General features: G+C 43.5%; 1 protein-coding gene across 14 annotated transcripts; it reads right to left on the bottom strand.

The window, feature by feature from the left end:
• Window positions 1-10084: 10084 nt before the first annotated feature.
• Window positions 10085-20169, bottom strand: ZBTB24 (zinc finger and BTB domain containing 24). Of its 14 annotated transcripts, none has more exons than XR_014064464.1 (8): window positions 20067-20169; window positions 19553-19739; window positions 18414-19400; window positions 15901-16068; window positions 15039-15122; window positions 14284-14447; window positions 13597-13678; window positions 10085-12348 (listed from the first exon to the last, which is right to left on the bottom strand). XR_014064464.1 is itself a non-coding variant. In XM_081526746.1 (8 exons), exons 3-8 carry the CDS (start codon window positions 19369-19371, stop codon window positions 11628-11630), a joined length of 2097 nt encoding a protein of 698 aa, XP_081382872.1. In that variant the 5' UTR covers window positions 19372-19400; window positions 19553-19739; window positions 20067-20169; the 3' UTR covers window positions 10085-11627. The 14 variants fall into 14 exon arrangements, 5 of the variants coding, with proteins under 5 accessions (XP_081382872.1, XP_081382871.1, XP_081382870.1 ...); XR_014064470.1 differs by having other exon boundaries at window positions 14284-14367; window positions 15039-15117; XR_014064463.1 differs by having other exon boundaries at window positions 19553-19613.
• Window positions 20170-21015: the final 846 nt, after the last annotated feature.

The raw sequence follows: 21015 nt of genomic DNA, 5'->3' as shown, positions 1-21015 counted from the left end.
AGCCAGGGGCCCGCCCACGGCTGCAGGGTGACGCCCGAGGGCGTGGCGCCGCAGACGCAGTGTTCGGGCTAGGGGCGGGAGACCCCGGGCCAGTCTAGCCGGGTCGCTTAAGCTGAGGGTCGGAGGCTCCAGGAGCCCGGCAGCACACCAGCGGCGGAGGCTCCGGGAGCCCGGCAGCACACCAGCGGCGGAGGCTCCGGGAGCCCGGCAGCACACTAGCGGCCTCCGGCTCCATTCCAGAGCCTGCGCCTAGAAGCTTGTCCTTCCTAGGCGGGCGAGGCAACGCGCCCTTGCGCAGTACCTACTGAGCTGCCACCTCCGAGCCCTGGAGTTCGCACTGAGCAAGAAGTTTGCAGAAGCTGTTGGGTAGCGCCGAAGCATCTGCGTCCTTTTCACCTCTCCTACGAGGAGATTCACGGCCCGGGCACTCCACGATGGATCCAAGCTCGGTGTCCACCTACCTTTCAACCAATCTGCACTTAGACCCGGGCTGAGGGCATCCGGCACGGACTCAAAGTCCTGGAAACTCGGCAATCTGCAGCTTCCACAGCGGCAGAAATGAGAGAGCAAGAAGGTCTTGGGGTGGGGCTGGGGGTGTTGGACCACTAAGACAGGCGGAAGTGAGAAGGGTGTAAATGAGAGGCTGGTTCCCCAATATTCAAGAATGCCTTGGAGAAAGGACCCACAGAACTGTCTCAGTGCTTTTGAAAAAGGGCTCAAGAGACCTTTGGTACCAACTTCCTCATATTCCCAATAAGGAAACAGCTGAATGTGAAGGCAGTCTTCCAAGGTCATTCAACTAGTTAATATTAATAAAACATCAGTTTTCCTTTATTAAACGTCTACTATGAATATTAATCTCAATGATCACAAATGTCCCGTTTTACTGAAAAGGAAACCGAGGGTCACCCATGGCAAAGTTACACAGCAGGTGGCAGAGCTGGTATGGGACCCAGGTCTATCCAACACCACACCAGTGTTGATCTAATGTGACAAGTGAAAGGCTGGCATCCTGAGAGACTGTTTCTTGCTTAGAGGGAGTGACACGTTACACTGGAAACACTCACAAAACAGAGAAATTAATGGGACTGGAAAGAGCTGGGGACCCTATGGCTCTCTCCTTCTCTTTATTCTCACTTTGCATTGTCTGGAAACCCTCTGAGACCCAGTAAGACCTGTATACACACCGCTCCCAGCTTGAGATGAGAAGCAGGCAGGGAAGGGGAAATGCCTTCTTTCTGCTGGCAGGGAATTGAGCCAGGTCCAGCTCAGGAAACCAGGGCAGCCTCCAGGCTGGGCCCATCCTAGCCCTTGAATATAACTAGTCATTTGGCTTGAAATCAATTTGCCAAATATGAGTAACACCCATATTTAAATACATTGTGTCAGAAGGATTCTAAGTCCACTCTGAATGGGTTACCTGTTTTAGAATCATTCCATTTCCCTTTCATTAGTACAGGGTAAATAACCAGTGGCTCTGACTTTGAGGTTAGCAGAGGCCCAGCACGGTCTGGCTCTTGACTCAATGACTTGCATCTCAACCAAACAGGGGTTTGTGGCTCTCCAAATGGCAGAAGGTAAAATTTGTCTTTAAAAAAAGATCACAGAATAATGACTTTATCAATGCTTAAAAACAACCGCTGACATGGAGTTTCACTCTATGTTAATTAAAGATACACAGTGGAGCAAAGAGCAATGGGGAATGGTGTGTAATCTAGAAGATCTGGCCAGATGGCAGCTTTACTTCACATGAACTTAAGTGACCTTGAAAAGTCACCAACCACTATGTTTCAGTCTCAGCTCTAAATGGAGGCACTTTAATTATTGAACTTCTTCAACTCATTTTGATTCTAAAATCCTGTTACTCAATGTTGGTGATTCTAAGAAATGTACAGTTTAGTAGGCCCAAAACAAACTCTATTTTAGACTTTGTTCAAAGACAGTCATGATCCACATTATTGAGTTATGATCCATATTACATGTGTATACAAAACTAAAAATACTGGCACAAACACACTGGCTAATTTATACTGGGTCAAATAAGTGGCTGATACATGAAAAGTCAGGTTTTTTGTTTGTTTGTTATTGGCCACGTGGCACATGGCCTGTGGGATCTTAATTCTCTGACCAGGGATCAAACCTAAGCAGTGGATGTGCTGAGTCCTAACCACTAGCTGCTGCTGCTGCTAAGTTGCTTCAGTCGTGTCTGACTCTGTGAGACCGCATAGACAGCAGCCTACCAGGCTCCGCCGTCCTGGGATTCTCCAGGCAAGAATACTGGAGTGGGTTGCCATTTCCTTCTCCAGTGCATAAAAGGGAAAAGTGAAAGTGAAGTCGCTCAGTTGTGTCCAACTCTTAGCAACCCCACGGACTGTAGCCTACCAGGCTCCTCCGTCCATGGGATTTTCCAGGCAAGAGTACTGGAGTGGGGTGCCATTGCCTTCTCCTCCTAACCACTAGACTGCCAGGGAATTCCACAAAAAGTCACTTTTAAAAGAATCCCAGGACTTCCCTGGTGGTTCAGTGGTTAAGAACCTGACTCTCCAACTGGCAGATGGTAAAATCTGTCTTTTAAAAAATATTACAGAATAATGATCTGACTGCCAATTCAGAGGACATGGTTCCATCCCTGGTCTGGGAAGATCCCACATGCCGTGGGGCAGCTAACTCTGTGGGTTACAGTGACTGAGCCTGCGCTCTAGAGCCTACAAGCGGCAACTACTGAAGCCTGCGCACCTAGAGCCCATCCTCTGCAACAAGAGAAGTCACCACAATGAGAACCACCCCCCCCCCACCGCAACTAGAGTAGTCCCTGTGTGGCAACAAAGACCCAGTGCAACCAAAAATAAATAAATACACATTTTAAAAAATAATAAAAGAATCCCATTCTAATGTATTTGCAAATAATCACGCGAGTAGTGGCCTAGGTTAAAAACCTGAGCCATTAAAACAGGGTTCCCTTCCTCTAATTTACACCATGTTGTCTTTCCGCAATGCCATCCTTACCTCACCTCCCATCCTTTCATCTCCTAAACTGGGAGTCAGAAACTGGGTCCCTAATACTGCAGGTGATGGTTCTAAGCCATCCTACATATGACTTTACACCTGTAGGTCAGTGTGTTCAAACGCCACACCCACAATCCTGGGTCAGGAGCCACAGCTGCCGTCTAACCAGGCAGACACGGTTCCTAATGTAAAAATAATTACCAGCTGAGTCCAAAGTGTAGCGTGCGTGGACAGATATGAAAGGTGGCTTGACTGAGATTAAAGGGTCGGAGAGAATTAGAGGGTGAGGAAGTGACACTTGCTCTGAACTCTGACAGACGTGCAGACACTGAGATGGAGAGGAGGGTCAGAAACTTTCAAGCCTGGGAAACTGCCTGCCTCAAAGCCTAAGGCAGGAAGTTGCTGGGCATGTTTCGGGAACAGCAAGGAAGATAGTGTAGCTGAAGTGAGAAAGGGGAAGGGACCTAAGAGGAAGATGGGCTGGGGATTTTATTCTGAGTGCAGTGGGAAACTGCAGAAGGATTATAAGCAGAGCAGAGGTAATGATCATATTTGCATTAAGAACACAATATTCATGCATTTAGTGAGGTGCTGTGCTTGATGCTCAGGGCAGAGCGGTGAGCCCAGATGGATCACCATTTCCAGCAGAAAAAGGGGTGGGAGAGGGAAGAAAGGCAGGCATACAGGCAAGAGGACATGGTGATGGTGCAGCAGTTGGGACGGAAGAAGCAGATGGACTCAAAATACAGTCTGAGGTGAAACTGATATAACTTGATGATGGATTGGGAGTGGAGGGTGAGGAGAGGCCCATCAAGACTGAATCCCAGCTTTCTCTTTTGGCTGGTAAGAGTGAGTGACTTGAAAATTTGGGTCCCTCATCCTTTCTTACTCTGCCCTGAAACCTCATCCTCTACATGTTGCTTTTTATTCAAATACTTTCCCCAGAAATCGGTGATGATTTCATATACTCTGAGATAACACAAAGGACAGAGATTAAAAACACAAATAGGCTCAGGATCTGTTTAAATACTTACCCATATTTTTGTTATGAGAGTACTTTCATACTTCAGACATTAATATTATAGAAAAATTTGTCCAGAAGCCACTTAATCATACTAGAATTATCTGTAAGAGGTAGATTTTTTTTTTTAATGTAGACATTCTTGTTTATAACTCTAATTTAGCCTAAGGAAGCTTCAGTTTAACTTTTCATCCAAGGATGAAACTAAAACAAAAGCCAAATTATTCCTTTGGAATATCTTCAAATCCATATTTTAAATGATCTAATATTATGGATAAGATTTCGCTGGTGGCTTGGATGGTAAAGAATCTGCCTGCAATACAGGAGACCTGGATTCAATCCCTGGGTCAAGAAGATCCCCTGGAGAAGAGAATGGCAACCCATTCCAGTATTCTTGCATGGACAGTTCCATGGACAGAGAAGTCTGGCAGGCTACAGTCCATGGGGTTGCAAAAAGTCGTATACGACTGAGCGACTAACAATATCACGGATATTAAGCATTCAGAACAAATTGGGACTTCCCTGGTGGTCCAGTGGTTAAGACTCATGCTTCCACTGCAAGGGGTGAGGGTTCAATCCCTGGCTGGGTAACTAAGATCCTCCATGCCACATGGTGTGGCCAAGAAAAAAAAAAATTCAAAACAATAAATCTATGCTCTGAGACCAAGAAAGTTCCCTGACCTCTGCTCAAATTTTTCCCTTTCTATATGTCACACTGGATATAGTACTATTTTTCACTCATAAAGGAAAAAAGCTAAGATCTCTTCCTAATGTCACCTAAAGTTCCCATACTTTATGTTGAGAAGGTGATCAAATGAGCTTCAGTATAAAAGCTCTTCTGAAAGTAGTGAAAGTGTTAGTCACTCAGTCATGTCCAACTCTTTGTGATCCCATGAACTGTAGCCCTCCAGACTCCTCTGTCCATGGAATTCTCCAGGCAAGAATACTAGAGTAGGTAGCCATTCCCTTGTCCAGGAGATCTTCCCCACCCAGGGATTGAACCCAGGTCTCCTGCATTGCAGGCAGATTCTTTATTGTCTGAGCCACCAGGGAAGCCTAAAAGCTCTCCTAGTGTGGTACATTTCCAGTGAGAATGATGATATGTATATATATTCTAGTCAACTCATGTGTTTGTTGCTTCAGTTCAGTTCAGTTCAGTTCAGTCGCTCAGTCATGTCCGACTCTTTGAGACCCCATGAATCGCAGCACACCAGGCCTCCCTGTCCATCACCAACTCCCGGAGTTTACCCAAACTCATGTCCATCGAGTCAGTGATGCCATCCAACCATCTCATCCTCTGTCGTCCCCTTCTCCTCCTGCCCCCAATCCTTCCCAGCATTAGGGTCTTTTCCAATGAGTCAACTCTTCGCATGAGGTGGCCAAAGTATTGGAGTTTCAGCTTCAACATCAGTCCTTCCAATGAACACCCAGGACTGATCTCCTTTAGGATGGACTGGTTGGATCTCCTTGCAGTCCAAGGGACTCTCAAGAGTCTTCTCCAATACCACAGTTCAAAAGCATCAGTTCTTCGGCACTCAGCTTTCTTCACTGTCCAACTCTCACATCCATACATGACCACTGGAAAAACCATAGCCTTGACTAGACGGACCTTTGTTGGCAAAGTAATGTCTCTGCTTTTAAATATGCTATCTAGGTTGGTCATAACCTTCCTTCCAAGCAGTAAGCGTCTTTTAATTTCATGGCTGCAATCACCATCTGCAGTGATTTTGGAGCCCCCAAAAATAAAGTCTGACATTGTTTCCACTGTTTTCCCATCTATTTCCCATGAAGTGATGGGACCAGATGCCATGATCTTAGTTTTCTGAACGTTGAGCTTTAAGCCAACTTTTTCACTCTCCTCTTTCACTTTCATCAAGAGGCTCTTTAGTTCTTCTTCACTTTCTGCCATAAGGGTGGTGTCATCTGCATATCTGAAATTATTGATATTTCTCCCGGCAATCTTGATTCCAGCTTGTGTTTCTTCCAGCCCAGCGTTTCTCATGATGTACTCTGCATATAAGTTAAATAAGCAGGGTGACAATATACAGACTTGACATACTCCTTTTCCTATTTGGAACCAGTCTGTTGTTCCATGTTCAGTTCTGACTGTTGCTTCCTGACCTGCATACAGGTTTCTCAAGAGACAGGTCAGATGGTCTGGTATTCCCATCTCTTTCAGAATTTTCCACAGTTTATTGTGATCCACACAAAGGCTTTGGCATAGTCAATAAAGCAGAAATAGATGTTTTTCTGGAACTCTCTTGCTTTTTCGATGATCCAGTGGATGTTGGCAATTTGATCTCTGGTTCCTCTGCCTTTTCTAAAACCAGCTTGAACATCTGGAAGTTCACGGTTCACGTATTGCTGAAACCTGGCTTGGAGAATTTTGAGCATTACTTTACCAGCGTGTGAGATGAGTGCAATTGTGCAGTAGTTTGAGCATTCTTTGGCATTGCCTTTCTTTGACATTGGAAGGAAAACTGACCTTTTCTAGTCCTGTGGCCACTGCTGAGTTTTCCAGATTTGCTGGCATATCGAGTGCACCACTTTCACAGCATCATCTTTTAGGATTTGAAATAGCTCAACTGGAATTCCATCACCTCCACTAGCTTTGTTCGTAGTGATGCTTTCTAAGGTCCACCTGACTTCACATTCCAGGATGTCTGGCTCTAGGTGAGTGATCACACCATCGTGATTCTCTGGGTCATGAAGATCTTTTTTGTACAGTTCTTCTGTGTTTTCTTGCCACCTCTTCTTAATATCTTCTGCTTCTGTTAGGTCCATACCATTTCTGTCCTTTATCGAGCCCATCTTTGCATGAAATGTTCCCTTGGTATCTCTAATTTTCTTGACGAGATTTCTAGTCTTTCCCATTCTGTTGTTTTCCTCTATTTCTTTGCATTGATCACTGAGGAAGGCTTTCTTATCTCTCCTTGCTTAACTATGTGTAAAGAATTTGAAAGCAAGATAAACAATGGCAGTGACATTCCAGCTTCTTTTAGAGGTCATTCCTTTATATCTGCTGTTTACAAAAGGCAAAGGGAATTTTTGGGGGGCAGGTAACTCCTCCAGATCTACTCTTTACAAAAGCAGGACAAAGCATTTTCTTTAATTTCTTGAGAACTTAAGCTTATTTCAGTTTGGAAACTAAGGATGAACATTTACCTTAATACTTATAAGGTTAGCAAAAATAAAGCAAATCTGTCCTAAATACAAAATAACCTCAGTCAGAAATTTGAAGAAAGGGCCCACTTACAGAAGTTCATATTAGTTAAAACATTTTCACTTTAGTAGTAACTTCTATTCAATTGGTAAATTGCCATTAAGCTTTGAAGCTTAATAGTAGTAAAATACTAGCATGAGTATTATTAATATGGTAGTTACTGCATTTCTGTAGGAGATTAACTTTTACTATTATTGTTTCATGTAAAAAGCTTATGATTGTATGCTAAAATTTCATAAACAGATCCTCTAGTCAATAAGGTTCTACTATATGAAGCAGATCATATGTAAAGAGAAACCCAGCTTAATGTTTCAAAAGGCTGATGGTATTAAGCCCATCTGGTAGGAATAGCCAGCCCTGTGCCCCAGTTCCAGTTCTACCACTTACTGTGTGACCTTGGGCAATGGGAGTAATCTGTTGGTACCTCAGTGTTCTCATCTGTAAAATAGGCATAATAATATAGACATGTCATGACAATTAATAAGATTGTGCTTCAAGTGGGTCATGGGCATGTCCCAGACACTACTTCCCTTCTCACTCCAGATGCCAGGTGTTACTAATGCCCCATACATCAAAATGTGACTATTTGGAGATACTGCCTTTAATGAGGTAACCAGGGTAAAATGTGGTCACCAGGGTAAGCCCTAATCCAATATGAGTTGTGTCCTTACAAGGAGATTAGGATAAAAACACAGAGAGGAAGAGCATGTGAAGACACAAGGAGGAAAAGATGGCAAGGAGGCCTCAGAAGACACCGGTCTTACCAACACCTTCATACCAGACTTTCAGCCTCCGAAACTGTGAGAAAATAAATTTGTTATTTAGGCCACTCAGTTTGTGGTATTTGTTATAGCAGCCCTACCTAGCAAACTAATAAGCCAATCATGGCCAGAGATGCCTGGAGTTCTCTAACTGAAGGGTACCATATAAGACCTTCTGTGCACCCTGATATAGAAAAGGTTTCCGAGGCTCTAAGACACAGACCTGAAACACCTGGCTTTGCTCAAGGCCTACAGTAAAGATTTAACATGGCAGATATTGTTATTACTCCAGTTAATGAAAACCTAGGTATAAGCATCTATAATGATACTCTCATATCCCTCAGCATCATGTGACCAGTTGCTCACACTCACAGCACAAGAACCAGATGCAGAAAAATACACAGATGAGAGACAGAAAGAGGAGTTTCAAGAAACACACAGGGCAAGCTCAAGAACAGCTCATTTTGATGGCAAGAACTCAAGTCTTCCCAAGGCTAGCCTTTTACTGAGAGAAAACCAAGATTCACCTTCAAAAGTGATAAGGTCGTTTCAGCAGTCTGGAAGCATAATACTCTGCTATAATTCTACAGTGTTAGTCACTCAGTCATGTCCGACTCTTTGCGACCCCACCGATTGTAGCCCACCAGGCTCCTCTGTCAATGGAATTCTCTAGGCAGGAATACTGGAGTGGATTGCCATGCCCTCCTCCAGGGGATTTTCCCGACCCAGGGATCGAAGCCGGGTCTTCTGTATTGCAGGCAGATTCTTAACTGTCTGAGCCACCAGGGAAGACTTACTAGTCTTTTACTAGTACTACTTCTCTACTAGTCCCTAAGAATTGCAATTTGTATTTCTGTACTTGTTAAAACAATTATTTCAATTGCACAAGCTTAGTACAAAATAAGTTGTGAAACCATGAGCCAGCAACTTCTCAAAGACAACAGAAACATTTTCATGTACATGTCATTTCCTTTGGGTGCAGTCACTGAATTTTAAAATTAGGATTTCAGGGACTTTCCTGGTGGTCCAGTGGCTTAGACTCCATATTCCCACTGCAAAGGGCGAGAGTTTCAAGGGATGAGAGTTCGATCCCTGATTGGGGAACTAAGATCCTGTGTGCCCACACCTGGGCTGGCCAAAAAAAAAAACAACAACAAAAACCAATGAAACCTTAAGATTAAGGATTTCATTCAAAGGGACAGAATGTGTATTTGGGACACAGAAGAGAGACTTGATTTATAAAGCCTTCCTTTTCTCACTTCCCTTTGACAGCTGGTCAAATAACCCAGAATCTTCCAGAAGAGATTTTTATTGCTGAGACCGGCTCTCACACTAGAGACGGGTAACATGTGCTACAGGAGCCACTAGCTAACATGTGGCTACCAAGCGCTCACAATGCAGCTAGTGTGACTGAGGAGCTAGGTTTTATTTTTAATTAATTCTAATACAAATTTTAAAACACACTTGTTTCAGTTATTGGGGAAAAAACTATCTGTAACCTAGATATGTGAACCTAGGTTTTCAACTGTAAACTGTATGAACCCTAAAAACAGATCAAGTGTGTCATGAACATTAGCATCCAAACTGAGTGTGCAGCAAATATAAAATACACACCAGATTTTGAAGACATAATATGAAAAAAAGAATCTGTCAAGTATGATTATATTTTAATATTGCATATTTACATGCTGCAATACTTGGTACATGTTAGATTAAATAAGCGATTTTATTAAAATTAATCTCATCTTTTATGTTTTTAATGTGGCTACTAGAAAATTTTAAATTATACATGTGGCTCACACTACGTTTCTCTTAGAGTAGAGGCAGACTGTCATAAAGCTAGTTAAACTTCACTTGGAAAAAAGTCATATGATCATGATCATACTTCCTGAATAATTAAGTAATAATTATCCAGCTACCCAGAATGAGAAGTAAGCATTTATCTGCTTTAATATTACATATCTCCTGGAGAAAAAGATGTGGGCCAGTAGGCTTTGAAAGCTGGTAAAAACAATCCATTTTAACAATAAGGTTAAGGTAAATAGTTTAAATGACTAAGTCAAGAATCTGAAATGATATTTAGGACATAACTGTATTTATAAAAATTGTCTCCAATCACACCTGATTTAACATACTTTGGCTGTTACATATAAGATAAATCATTTAAGAATTTTTGAATTATATACAATAAAACAACTATAGTTTGGTAGATATGTTAAAAAAGGCTTTCATCTTGTTTCAACCTGAACAATTCTAAATTTTCTCCAAAAACTTATTTGACTCAGGTAGAAATCAAAGATCTCTAAAACAAACAAGTGACTGATGTGAAGATCCTGTTAATTTTAGTGGCGATAACTGCTGCTCTCCATCAGCACTGTTAATTTACATACACTAGTGCCCACCTTCTTTTCTCAATAACCCTCTACCAGTTTACTTGAGAGAAAGTGGTCAAAGTATTCAATAAAATAGGCTGGGATGGAAAACTTAACCAAACATAATTTAACCTTCTGACGATTATTTGAAATCACACTATTATAGACAATGGTGGCTTACTAAGACGCTGAGGCTCAAAAGTATTTTTAAAATTACGAGAATTTACTTTTAAAAATTATGTGTCTATTTTGTGAGATTTAACCTACTTTGTGATAAAAATAGGTTATAAAAAGTTCCTATCAAAAAACTTACCAGACACAATACACAGATCAACATTTTTAGAGATCAATTAGAATCCAGTAGAGTATATTTAACACAAATTACACTGAATTTTACACTCCAGGATAATTAAGAAAGAATTTACCTTCATCATGGAGATTAATATCAATGCTGACAAAAAGCTCAGAATTTGGGGTGAACATCTTGTCCAATTTCATACCTTAATTATACTTGTAAATTTTCAACAACCTGCTTTTAAAAACCATGTCAATCTATGTTTTTCAGAAAAGTTGAATTTAGAATTTAAAAAATGATCCTATCCTTTTGGCTTTCCTCTTCTGTAAATTTCAAGTTAAAATAGACACTTAGTTTCTGTCTTTGAATCTATCTTAAATATGATATGATGAGCCCACTGTACATGCAAATATTAAATTTTGAGAAGTTACTCTTAGGGGATTGGAAGTTATTAAAAGGACAGAGTCCCCGAAGTCATAATCTGTTACATTCAGCCCCAACTTGTAGTAGCAATTGTGCTGCCTAAGAGATATAAGGAAGGGGAGCCAACCATTTTACCCAATTCAACATATGACTTCCTTTGTTCTAAAAAATCAAAAATATAACTAGAAAGATCAGCAAGACCGTATCTATGGCTGTGAATATTTAATACTCACTTAGAAAAAGTCTAACACGATGCCCTCAAAGAAAAGTTACCCAAGTCTTGTAAATGAAAACCACTCATCAATATCAAAATGCTAAGTCCAAATCAACATTAGATATAAGACATGATACACACATCCTGCTCCTCGGATGGAAAGCATTAAGCTATCAGCTAGCTCAGCGAGCTACCGCTTCTCTGTGAGAATCCGTAAGTGAGCGTTGCAGAAAGCCTAACTTCAAGCACACAATCCGGTCACAGCGGGCTGATGGAGAAGAGACCGGCAGAGCAGTCAAGCCTGTGACCAGGTCAGCTCCGCTCCTGGCTCAGCGACGTGGGCTGGGGCACGTGGTGGGTGGCTGGTGGCGGAGCCGGCTCCTGCGTCAGCTGCAGGTGCTGAGCCGGATCTGAAGCGCTCGCTAAATGGAGCTCCCCTGTTTGCTCCTGATGGGCGTGCAGATGTTCCAAAGTCTCCTTGGAGAGTGTGATGACGTGCACTGGCTCGGTCTGTGAGGGCTCCATCTGGCTTTCAATCATATTGAGGCTCTGGATGTGTTCCGTTTGCTCCTGTTGAGCTGAAAGAATTAAGTTCTGCAGTTGCTCTGGCTGCTGCGTGAGCAGGGTGAGGTTCGCAGTCTGGTCTGCCGTCATGTTCTGGGAACTCTCTGCTGTGACGATGCTGATTCCTTGGCTAGGACCTGGCATGAAATTGATGTTATGTACGGAATCGGTTACGAGAAGCTGAATTTCCTGCTCTCCGGAGGTAGAGAGTTGATAGGGCTGTAGCTGAAGAATATTCCTGACCTCTTCGGCATTATTATTGCCAGAAATACTGCTGGCATCGGATGTGTGTTTCTCTTTGCTGTGGATTTTCAAGTGAGCCTTCAAGTTGTCTAAGCGAGCAAACTGTAAGTTACACTCAGGGCAGGTGAAAGGCTTTTTGCCTGTGTGTAGAATGCAGTGTCTCCTCTTGGCACTGGAGTCAGAGAAGGATTTGCCACACACGGCACAGGAATATGGCTTTTCTCCTCTATGAGAAAATATACATTTTTATTTTTAAAACAGAAAGATTTCACTACTTCCTGACTATTAAGGGAGAAGCAGTCCAGAGGAGAGGAAAATTAACCTGACTTGGAGACTTAAGTCATGGGTTCTCTTATTAACTTAAGGATTTGGAGCAAGTATCACACCTGCCAAGGGCTTCAGTTTCTAATCTTAAGAAGAGAAAAAAAAATGGGGAGGGGAAGGATGTCTAAGGATGGGGGTGTGGGGCTGAGTCAGATGTGATAAAATTTTATGGTCACAGCGTGTACTTCAGATAAGAAGGTAAATATTAACATATGTCACATAAAGTTCTTTTTTTGTTTTTAGTTCTCACAGCCAATTTTTAGATTCTAGATGCCCAACAAGTATATATATGATTGATTTCAATATTAAAAATTTGAGTAGCCCCTAAATATTTGTGTTAGAGGAACTACTAAATCAATTCTGGAAACAAGTTGCATGAACAAAAAAATTTATTCAGAAAATATTAAGTTAAATTTAATTTAGTTTTAGGGGCTTCCTTTGTGGTCCAGTGGTTAACAATCCACCTTGCAATGCAGGGGACATGGGTTTGATCCCTGGCCCGGGAAGATCCCGCAAGCCTCAGAGCAACCAAACCCCTGCTGCTGGAGAGTAGCTCTTGCTCGCCAAAACTAGAGAAAAGCCCTCACACAGCAGCAAAGATCCAATACAGCCAAAAATAAATAAATATATATATGTATTTTTAATTTAATTTAGTTTTGATTCAAGATTTAAGTTTTGGGTCATCCCCCAAGGCCAAAATCAAAATTCAACAAATGACATCAATAATTCAAACTTTTGCTGGTCAGAATCAGTTTTTCTAATTTTGCCTACATGAGGAATTTCTTCAAGCAAAATAATAAGCTGCCCAGGAATTTCTCCTAGAGTAATAATTTCGGGGAAAGCACTATACAAGTTGGGATTTCCCTATAGCTCAGATGGTGAAGAATCGGCCTGCAATGCAGGAGACCCAGGTTCGATCCTTGGGTCAGGAAGATCCCCTGGAGAAGGAAATGGCAACCCACTCCAGTATTCTTGCCTGGAGAATCCCATGGGCAGAGGAGCCTGGTGAGTTATAGTCCATGGGGGGTCACAAAGAGTCAGACATGACTGAGTGACTAACACACACACTATATAGGTAATGGATGTCACCCTGCTGAATGCCAGGGCTGGATGAGAACTCCATGGGAGAAAAGTATGAGGGAAACTTTACCGATGGATCCTGATGTGGGTCTGAAGAGAACTCTTTGCTGTGAAAGATTTGCCACAGATTTCACACGTAAATGGCTTCTCACCTAAAAAAATGGGAAAACATTTGTTTTATCCAAGATAAAACAAAAAGCAAAAACCAACCCCAGAGTTTCACAATATAAAAAAGAACAAAGGCAATACCACTTGAACCCTCAATAAGCGTGAGTGACTAAATGCAGCACTTAGCAAGCACCTACTGTGTACCTGAGCACTGTGTCCTAAGTGTCAGGAGGACACAGAGAAAGAGCAAGGTGTGGTTCTTTCCCTCAAACACGTAAACACCGAAGCAAGGAGGTAAGCAATTCTGTGGAGGAAACAACATTTGCTCCTGTATAGTCCACCCTTGGGTAACTTACGGAAGAACTCAAACGAACTTTTTTGGCCAACCCAATTTTCTGTGATATGAAGTGAGGTTTCATTTATGAATAGTGCTCAGTAAGTACATTTCATCTTGCTAACCTACACAGATGTGATTTCCCCACAGGACAGTGTGACAGCATTCTGCCTGGGCTTTCAAAGTAGTCTACTTACAAAATTTCCACACAATTCACAATAAGCACAGCCTGAGGAAGGGATTCCGAGTATTTAATTTCTTGCTCTCCTGAAAACACGAAATACACTAGAAAGAAAGGGTGAGATGGACTTTTACCCGTGTGTGTTCGCAGATGTTTCTTTAGCTGAGACACATCCATGAATTTGCGGTGGCAGTCGTTGCATTCCGGTAATGAGTGGCCTTGTCGCAACAATAAAAAAAGTGTCAGTGCATATATGCTGTCCCTGCATTTCTTCAGTGATTTGTGTTAAAGCACTTCCCTGAAAAATAATCACTTTAAATATGGTACTTTAATACAACAACAATTTTTAAATTAATTTTGGTAACAGTTAATATTTTCCTATGCATCTCAACTCACTGCTTCCCAAACAAAGGTGGGACCCTTCCCATCTCCCCAAGTGTAAATCTCCTTTTTCCCTCAAAGCACTGGTGTGACTGTGGCCAACTGATCTCAACTGATGCTCCCAATCCCCTCTTCATTTTTCATCAGTCGGCAGAAAAGAAAAAAAAGGACAATGGGTGGGGCCAAATTGGAGAAAGCCTGGACTGACAGCTACGGGGTGGTGACACCTCTGTCCAGACACAACTAACAAAAAATCAACTGGCACCCTCTTAGCCAAGTGGCGCCCTGAATGGTACCAATTCTGTAGGGTTTCTGTGTGTGGCACAGAAATGTAATATAAAAATTCAATATAAACTGCAAGGTGGTTAAGAGTAACCCAAGGACACCTAATTTAGACTGCTTCCCTAAGAACTCAGTTGTCTTTTACAACATGAACCTACTGTTTCAGAAACAATTTGTATTTGCATTTCTCCCCCACCAATCCAAATTTTCTCTCACTTTATTGTACCTGTATGAACTCGGTAATGGCTCTTTAGTTGTCTTTTCTGGCTGAAATATTTTCCACACTGATCACAGGTAAAAGACTTCTGTCCTGCCAAATAAAAAACAAAACACGCAAAAAACTATAAAGAACTAGAATGCTCACTAATAAAGCAATTAAGTATCACAGTGGGCCCAGGTCCCCATTTTCTACAAATAACACAAGTGACTTGTCTACAAACCCAAATGTCTTCAGAGTCATCAATGTGCAAAGGCACGTAAGGCAATAGGGAGTGGTGGAGACTAGGGCAGCGCTAAAGAATTCAAGTTCCCCCCAACATCATCCAAAGTAAAATTATTCTGAAGTCTGATGCTTAAACACATCCTGATTATACACTGAACTTTCAGCAGCCAGTTTATAAATGCTAGTTTAAGGCTCCAGGCTGGGCAGAACTCTAAACTACACTCAGCTGCTGCTAAGTAACTTCAGTCGTGTCCAACTCTGTGCGACCCCATAGACAGCAGCCCACCAGGCTCCCCTGTCTCTGGGATTCTCCAGGCAAGAACACTGCAGTGGGTTGCCATTTCCTTCTCCAATGCATGAAAGTGAAAAGTGAAAGTGAAGTCGCTCAGTCGTGTCTGACTCTTTGCGACCCCATGGACTGCAGCCTACCAGGCTCCTCTGTCCATGGGATATTCCAGGCAAGAGTACTAGAGTGGGCTGCCACTGCCTTCTCCAAAACTACACTCTGAGAGATACACAATTCTGTCTTGAAATGAAACCACATGGGGAATGATCTGAGACTGAGAAAAGACCATTTAGAGCATGGTAATGCCCACCCCGGGAACGAGCACCTGGTGGCACCAGGCTCCCAAGTGCGGGCCCGTACCTGAGTGCAGGCTCATGTGCTCCAGCAGCGAGTGCTTGGTGGTGAGAGCCTTGCTGCACACCGTGCAGGTGTATGGCCGCTCGCCTGTGTGCATCCGGGTGTGGACCTGCAGGGAGTGCTTCTGGGCAAAGCCTTTTCCACACTCATTACATTTGAAAGGTCGCTCCCCTGGAAGAAGAGCCCCAGAAACATGGTGTGAGCAAGAATCTGCACATCTTTTTGTTCCCTCCCAAATGAAAATCACAATTAGCAGGAGAGACAACATCAGCAATCACATTTTGCAAGTGGGAGCAGACAAGTGTGACGTCAGCAGTGAGGAGCACTAATACACAACCTAACCAAAGACAGAGCCTTCACGAGGTCAGGAACTGGTGGCATCTGTTATCTCTGAAAATGGGGGTGAGGAAGAAATAAATGACAGTCTCTTTCAAAGGTAATTAGTCCCCCAAACCCCCACCCCCACCCTTACACACAGATCCAGTCTCCATGCAACCAGGAGACTGGCCTTCTCCCCAGTGGAAGATGGAGACTGTTCTTGAAGAGGGTAAATCAGACAAAGGATCTCCAGACTAGGGGTCTCTGGGTTAGAGGTCACCCAGCGCAGAGGAACAGGACTACCATGGGGACAGCAAGTCAAAGTTTACATCTGGGATGATAAGACTACCCCCTAAACTTCTGCCTCCTCCTGCACTGGACACTGGCAGCCAGGCCTACGGCTCCAGGTGGGAGCTGGAGCATCTTTTCCTGGAATACAAAGGGCCCGCAGTAAAAGAACTGAGGATGTGATGCCAGGTATCAGCCAGGATGTCTACAGGCCCTCTCCACACCTGCAGAGCTTCAAGCTGCTATGAGCAAACCATTCTTGCATATAATTAAATATGAGTTAAAAAAAAAAATCACCAGACACAGTAGAAATAGATAACAAAACAGAGAAGAGAAAAAACCACCTGCAGAAAACAGAGACTTCCCCGAGTGAAGAAAACATTAAAAAATAACAAATAAGTAAAAGTTATTAAGAGGCTCATAGAGGCAAGACGTTATACTGTGAAACAAAAAGAGGATTCTACTCAAAAACAAACAAAAAAAGAATTTTGAAAAGAGCACCCAGAAGTTAAAAAAAAAAAAGAGTAGAAAGAGAAAAATAAAAGTTGAAAGATAAAGTAGAAATCTCCCAGAAAGTAGAGCAAAAAGTGATGGAAAATAGGAGAGAAAAGATAAAGTTAGAGGATGAGTCCAGGAGACTCAACATCCAAAAAGGAGGAGTTCCAGAAAGAGAGAGCAGGGATTACTATGAAATCATTCAGGAAATTTTTCTGGAACTAAAAGATGAGTTTCCATACTGTATGGATCTACTGGTATCCACTCAAATGGAGGAAGAGACCCACACTAACGTCATTCAATGTATAACTGCAGGACACCTTGAGGGAAAGGGAAGAGCCTACACGTTGTTTTCCTTAATCAATCTTGTAGAACTATTTAACTCTTTAAACTAGCCTCCGTCACAGATGAGCAAATATTTCTTAAGTGTCTATTTTGTTCAAAGAACCAACTTCAGGATTCTCAGGCTCTCTGTGCTTAAAATCTCCAGGGAGCTTTTAAAAACACCACAGCTCAATAAAACCAGAAGCTCTGGGGCTGGGACCCAGGCTCTGGTAGTGTTAGAAGCTCCCTGGGAGACTGTAACATGCAGCCAGGTTGAGAACCACAGTGCTGGATGCTGCTGGGTCTTAAGGCAGCAGGTTGCTTGATGACAAGACTTAAGTACCAGACTCTATACTTAATGCTTACAACTAGGCTGAAGGGGATACAACTACTGCCTGATCCAAAGCAGACTGAGGTAGGTACATAAGAGACAGCTCAAAGGAGGAAGGGATTTCTGGCTAGGGCTGCACTGTCCAACATGGTGGGTATTTAATTAAAATATTCAGATCTTTAGTCACACTCCCCACATGTCAAGTGCTCAAAATACATCTGTGGCTAGAGGCCACCAAAAAGAACAGCACAGATACAGAACATTTCCATCCTCACAAAAGGGTCTATTGGCCAGCCTTGGCCTAGAGGGATCAAAAAGCAAACAACATTTACAGACAGATGGCTGAGTGAGAGAACTGTCCAGATATATCTGAGCAAAAACATAGCTATGGTCAAGATGAGGAAGCAACAAGAATCATAAAGCAGATTAATTTTGGCTAGAGCTCAATTCCTGAACATTCAAGCCTTGAAGCAACAACTTCAGGTAAGAAGAGAGGTTCTGGAATCAGGTTCCTTGTGTTCACATCCCACCTCTGTCACTATGTGGATGCCCTAGGCAAGTACTTGAAGCTTTCTACAACTTAGTCTCTTCAACTGTACAATTGGGATAACATTTGTATCTCACCAGACAGTTTGGAGAATTCAATGCAGTAACATATACTTTGTTACAATGCCCATCATATAGATGTTGCACAATAAATGAAAGCTGTTATTGTTCCTTCTCCAAAACACATTCCAATAAGCTGCAAAAGCATAATTACCTGTGTGGCTTCTCTGGTGGATTGCTAAAAAGTGATTGTATTTAAACACTTTGCCACAGTCTTTACAACGGGCCTCAGGCCCACCGGGGCGCTTTCTCCGTCCACAGACCCTCTTGGCTGAACCCTGGTCATCTTCATCCCCTACAAGTTTGTAATCTTTCAGTTTGACAGACCTCCGAATCCTCCGCTTGCTGCACCGACTCTGGCTGTCCTGCCCAGAGTCCTGGGTCTTGGGATCACAGTTCTCATCTTTCTCAGCTGGCATCTCCTCCCCTCTAGCTGGCTCACAAGTCGGCTCAGATTCTTCCAGTTCTTTTGCTGGAATCTGTTCATTCAGTACACCACTGTCTCCCTCTTTAACCACAAAGTTTTGTCTGTTCTGAACAGAATTGTTCACTCTCAGCTGTATTTCTTCCTCTGCAGCCAGTTCTGACTTCCCTTCCTGCAAACTGTTGACTTTCCTTGGTCTTCCCCGTTTTCGTTTTGGATGATCACCTTTCTTATTAGAAATAACCACCACTGGAGCACCAGCTGTGTTCAAAGTCGGTGGCTTTGGGGAGCTATGATTATTTTGAAAGTCCGTGTAAGCCTTTACCAGGTCATAGACTTTTAAGAACTGGGCAGTAGCCAGGATCTGTTCCGTACTTTTCTCACTGGCCTGGAGACAACCAGTGTAAATAAATTCTAGCAGGATACCAAATGTGTCCGCAACCATGCCTTCCAGCATATAAATGGACTGGCCGATCTCCCCCTCTTCAGCAAACATCATTGAGAAGTATTCACTACTGGCAGCAAGCAAGGCTTTGTGGGCCCGGAAATGCACATTCTCCACGATTAAAGTAATGTCACAGAGAAAGCCTTTCTTCCTCTGATCCTCAAAACTGGCCAGGACAGTGTCACTGTGAGTGTCTGAGTGTACAACCAGCTGCCCAGAAGGCTCTGTTGATGTTTCTGCCATTTTCTTTGGAAGCTCAAGAAGAATTAAGCCTGAAATAAGAAAGTAATGTTTAAAAGGGAGACATTCTCTAGCAAGATTAATCCCAGCCCAAAGGAACTATTCACTTTTGTTAGCTAGTTTTTTACCATTTTAAAAAGATTATGTAAAAACTTATAGTTTGGGGTTCTTATTCCTATTGTACCATTATCCAGCTGGGGTGAACTTCCGACGTCCACGTGACCTCTCGGGGTCTGTTTTCTGCTCTGTAAAATTAAGGAATTGGGATCAACTATCTCTAAAGTCCTTCAATGCTTTAACTTTCCACAGTTGCACAAAGACGAGAATGAAAACTACGGTGTCTCGATTTCACATATTAGGAGCCATTTTGTCTGTGAAACAAAAATGGAAAGGGAGAAGAAAACGTACAGGTACGATGTAAATTTGGGGGTGGCCGCAACGGACAATAACGTAAGGCGCATTTGCCCTCTCTTTGGAAAGGCGGCACAGATCGCCCAGCCTGGAGCCCTACCGCGCGCGGCGCGAAGCGCGGGGATGGCGATTCCCCGGAGCCCACCCGGCGGGGAGCGGGCCGCGAGGGAGGCCCCCCACCTCCAAGCCCGGACCCCTCGGAAAAGACCGGGGAGCGGCCGGCTGGAGAGGAGTCGATACCCGCACGGGTGCAGCGCCCACCGACAGAGGGTTGGTAGCGGACCTACCTCTCCAGGCGCCCAGCAGGGTCCAGATCGCCGCCGGGCCCGTGGCTGCCTGGCGGGCGCACTAGCGCCGGGTCCGCCCCGGCTCCCAGCTCCGCCCTCCAGCAGCTCGCGTCCCTGCGCCGCCGCCGTAGTCGCAGCCAACCCGGAAGCTCCGGCGCGGGATCCTGCTGCGCTCACGCCGGACCACGTGGTCCAAGAAGGTGCCAGGGGGCGGGGCGGGGCGGGGCGGAGCGGGGCGGGGCCTGCGGTCCCCTGTAGGCGCTGCCGGGACAGTCCCGGCCGGGCGTGTGTCTGGTGTGAGTGGGGATCAGCGGGCGGTAATGGTATCGTCACTCTGCAGTTAGGGAAGTTTTATATCCTGTTAGCTGCTCACTGACACCTTCATCAGTTTTGTCTTTTCCGCTTTCTGAATGCTGAAGCTGGCTTTTAGGTCTCGAATGTATGAGGAATGAATGAAAACGCCTTTACATTCACCGTCATCACCATGATCATCAGCATCAGCATCCAACGCGTTAGTCCAAGGGAATGAAGAGAACGCTGTAGTCAAACAGATCTGGGTGCTGAGTGATCTTGATCAAGTTATTTGTACTTATCCTCTCAACCTTCTTTACCTTACTTGTAAAATGGAGAAGCTGACACCAGTGCCAACACTGGGTGGCTGTGGGGTAAACAAGATTAAATATGTAACGGGCCTATTGGTTTAATTCATGTCTGCTATCATTTAAATGATTGTTATTATTCAGACTTTCAACATCTTTTTTCAGTAGACTATTAAAGGTTTCTAACTAGCCTTTAGTTACCGTGTTATTCCTGCTAATACACAGGAATACGGGAGATCTTCCCAAATGCAAATCACATCCAGAGACTGGAGTCACTCCCTTGCATAGAATCCACTGTGGCTCAAATGTACCCTTAGGAGAAAGGCCAGGCTTCTGGATATGGTCTACAA

The sequence above is a fragment of the Giraffa tippelskirchi genome, chromosome 9 (assembly GCF_054371585.1).
Source record: "Giraffa tippelskirchi isolate mGirTip1 chromosome 9, T2T-mGirTip1v1.2.pri, whole genome shotgun sequence".
Taxonomy (NCBI): domain Eukaryota; kingdom Metazoa; phylum Chordata; class Mammalia; order Artiodactyla; family Giraffidae; genus Giraffa; species Giraffa tippelskirchi.
Note: the sequence above shows the minus strand (reverse complement) of the source record. Positions and strands in the feature narration are given on the sequence as shown.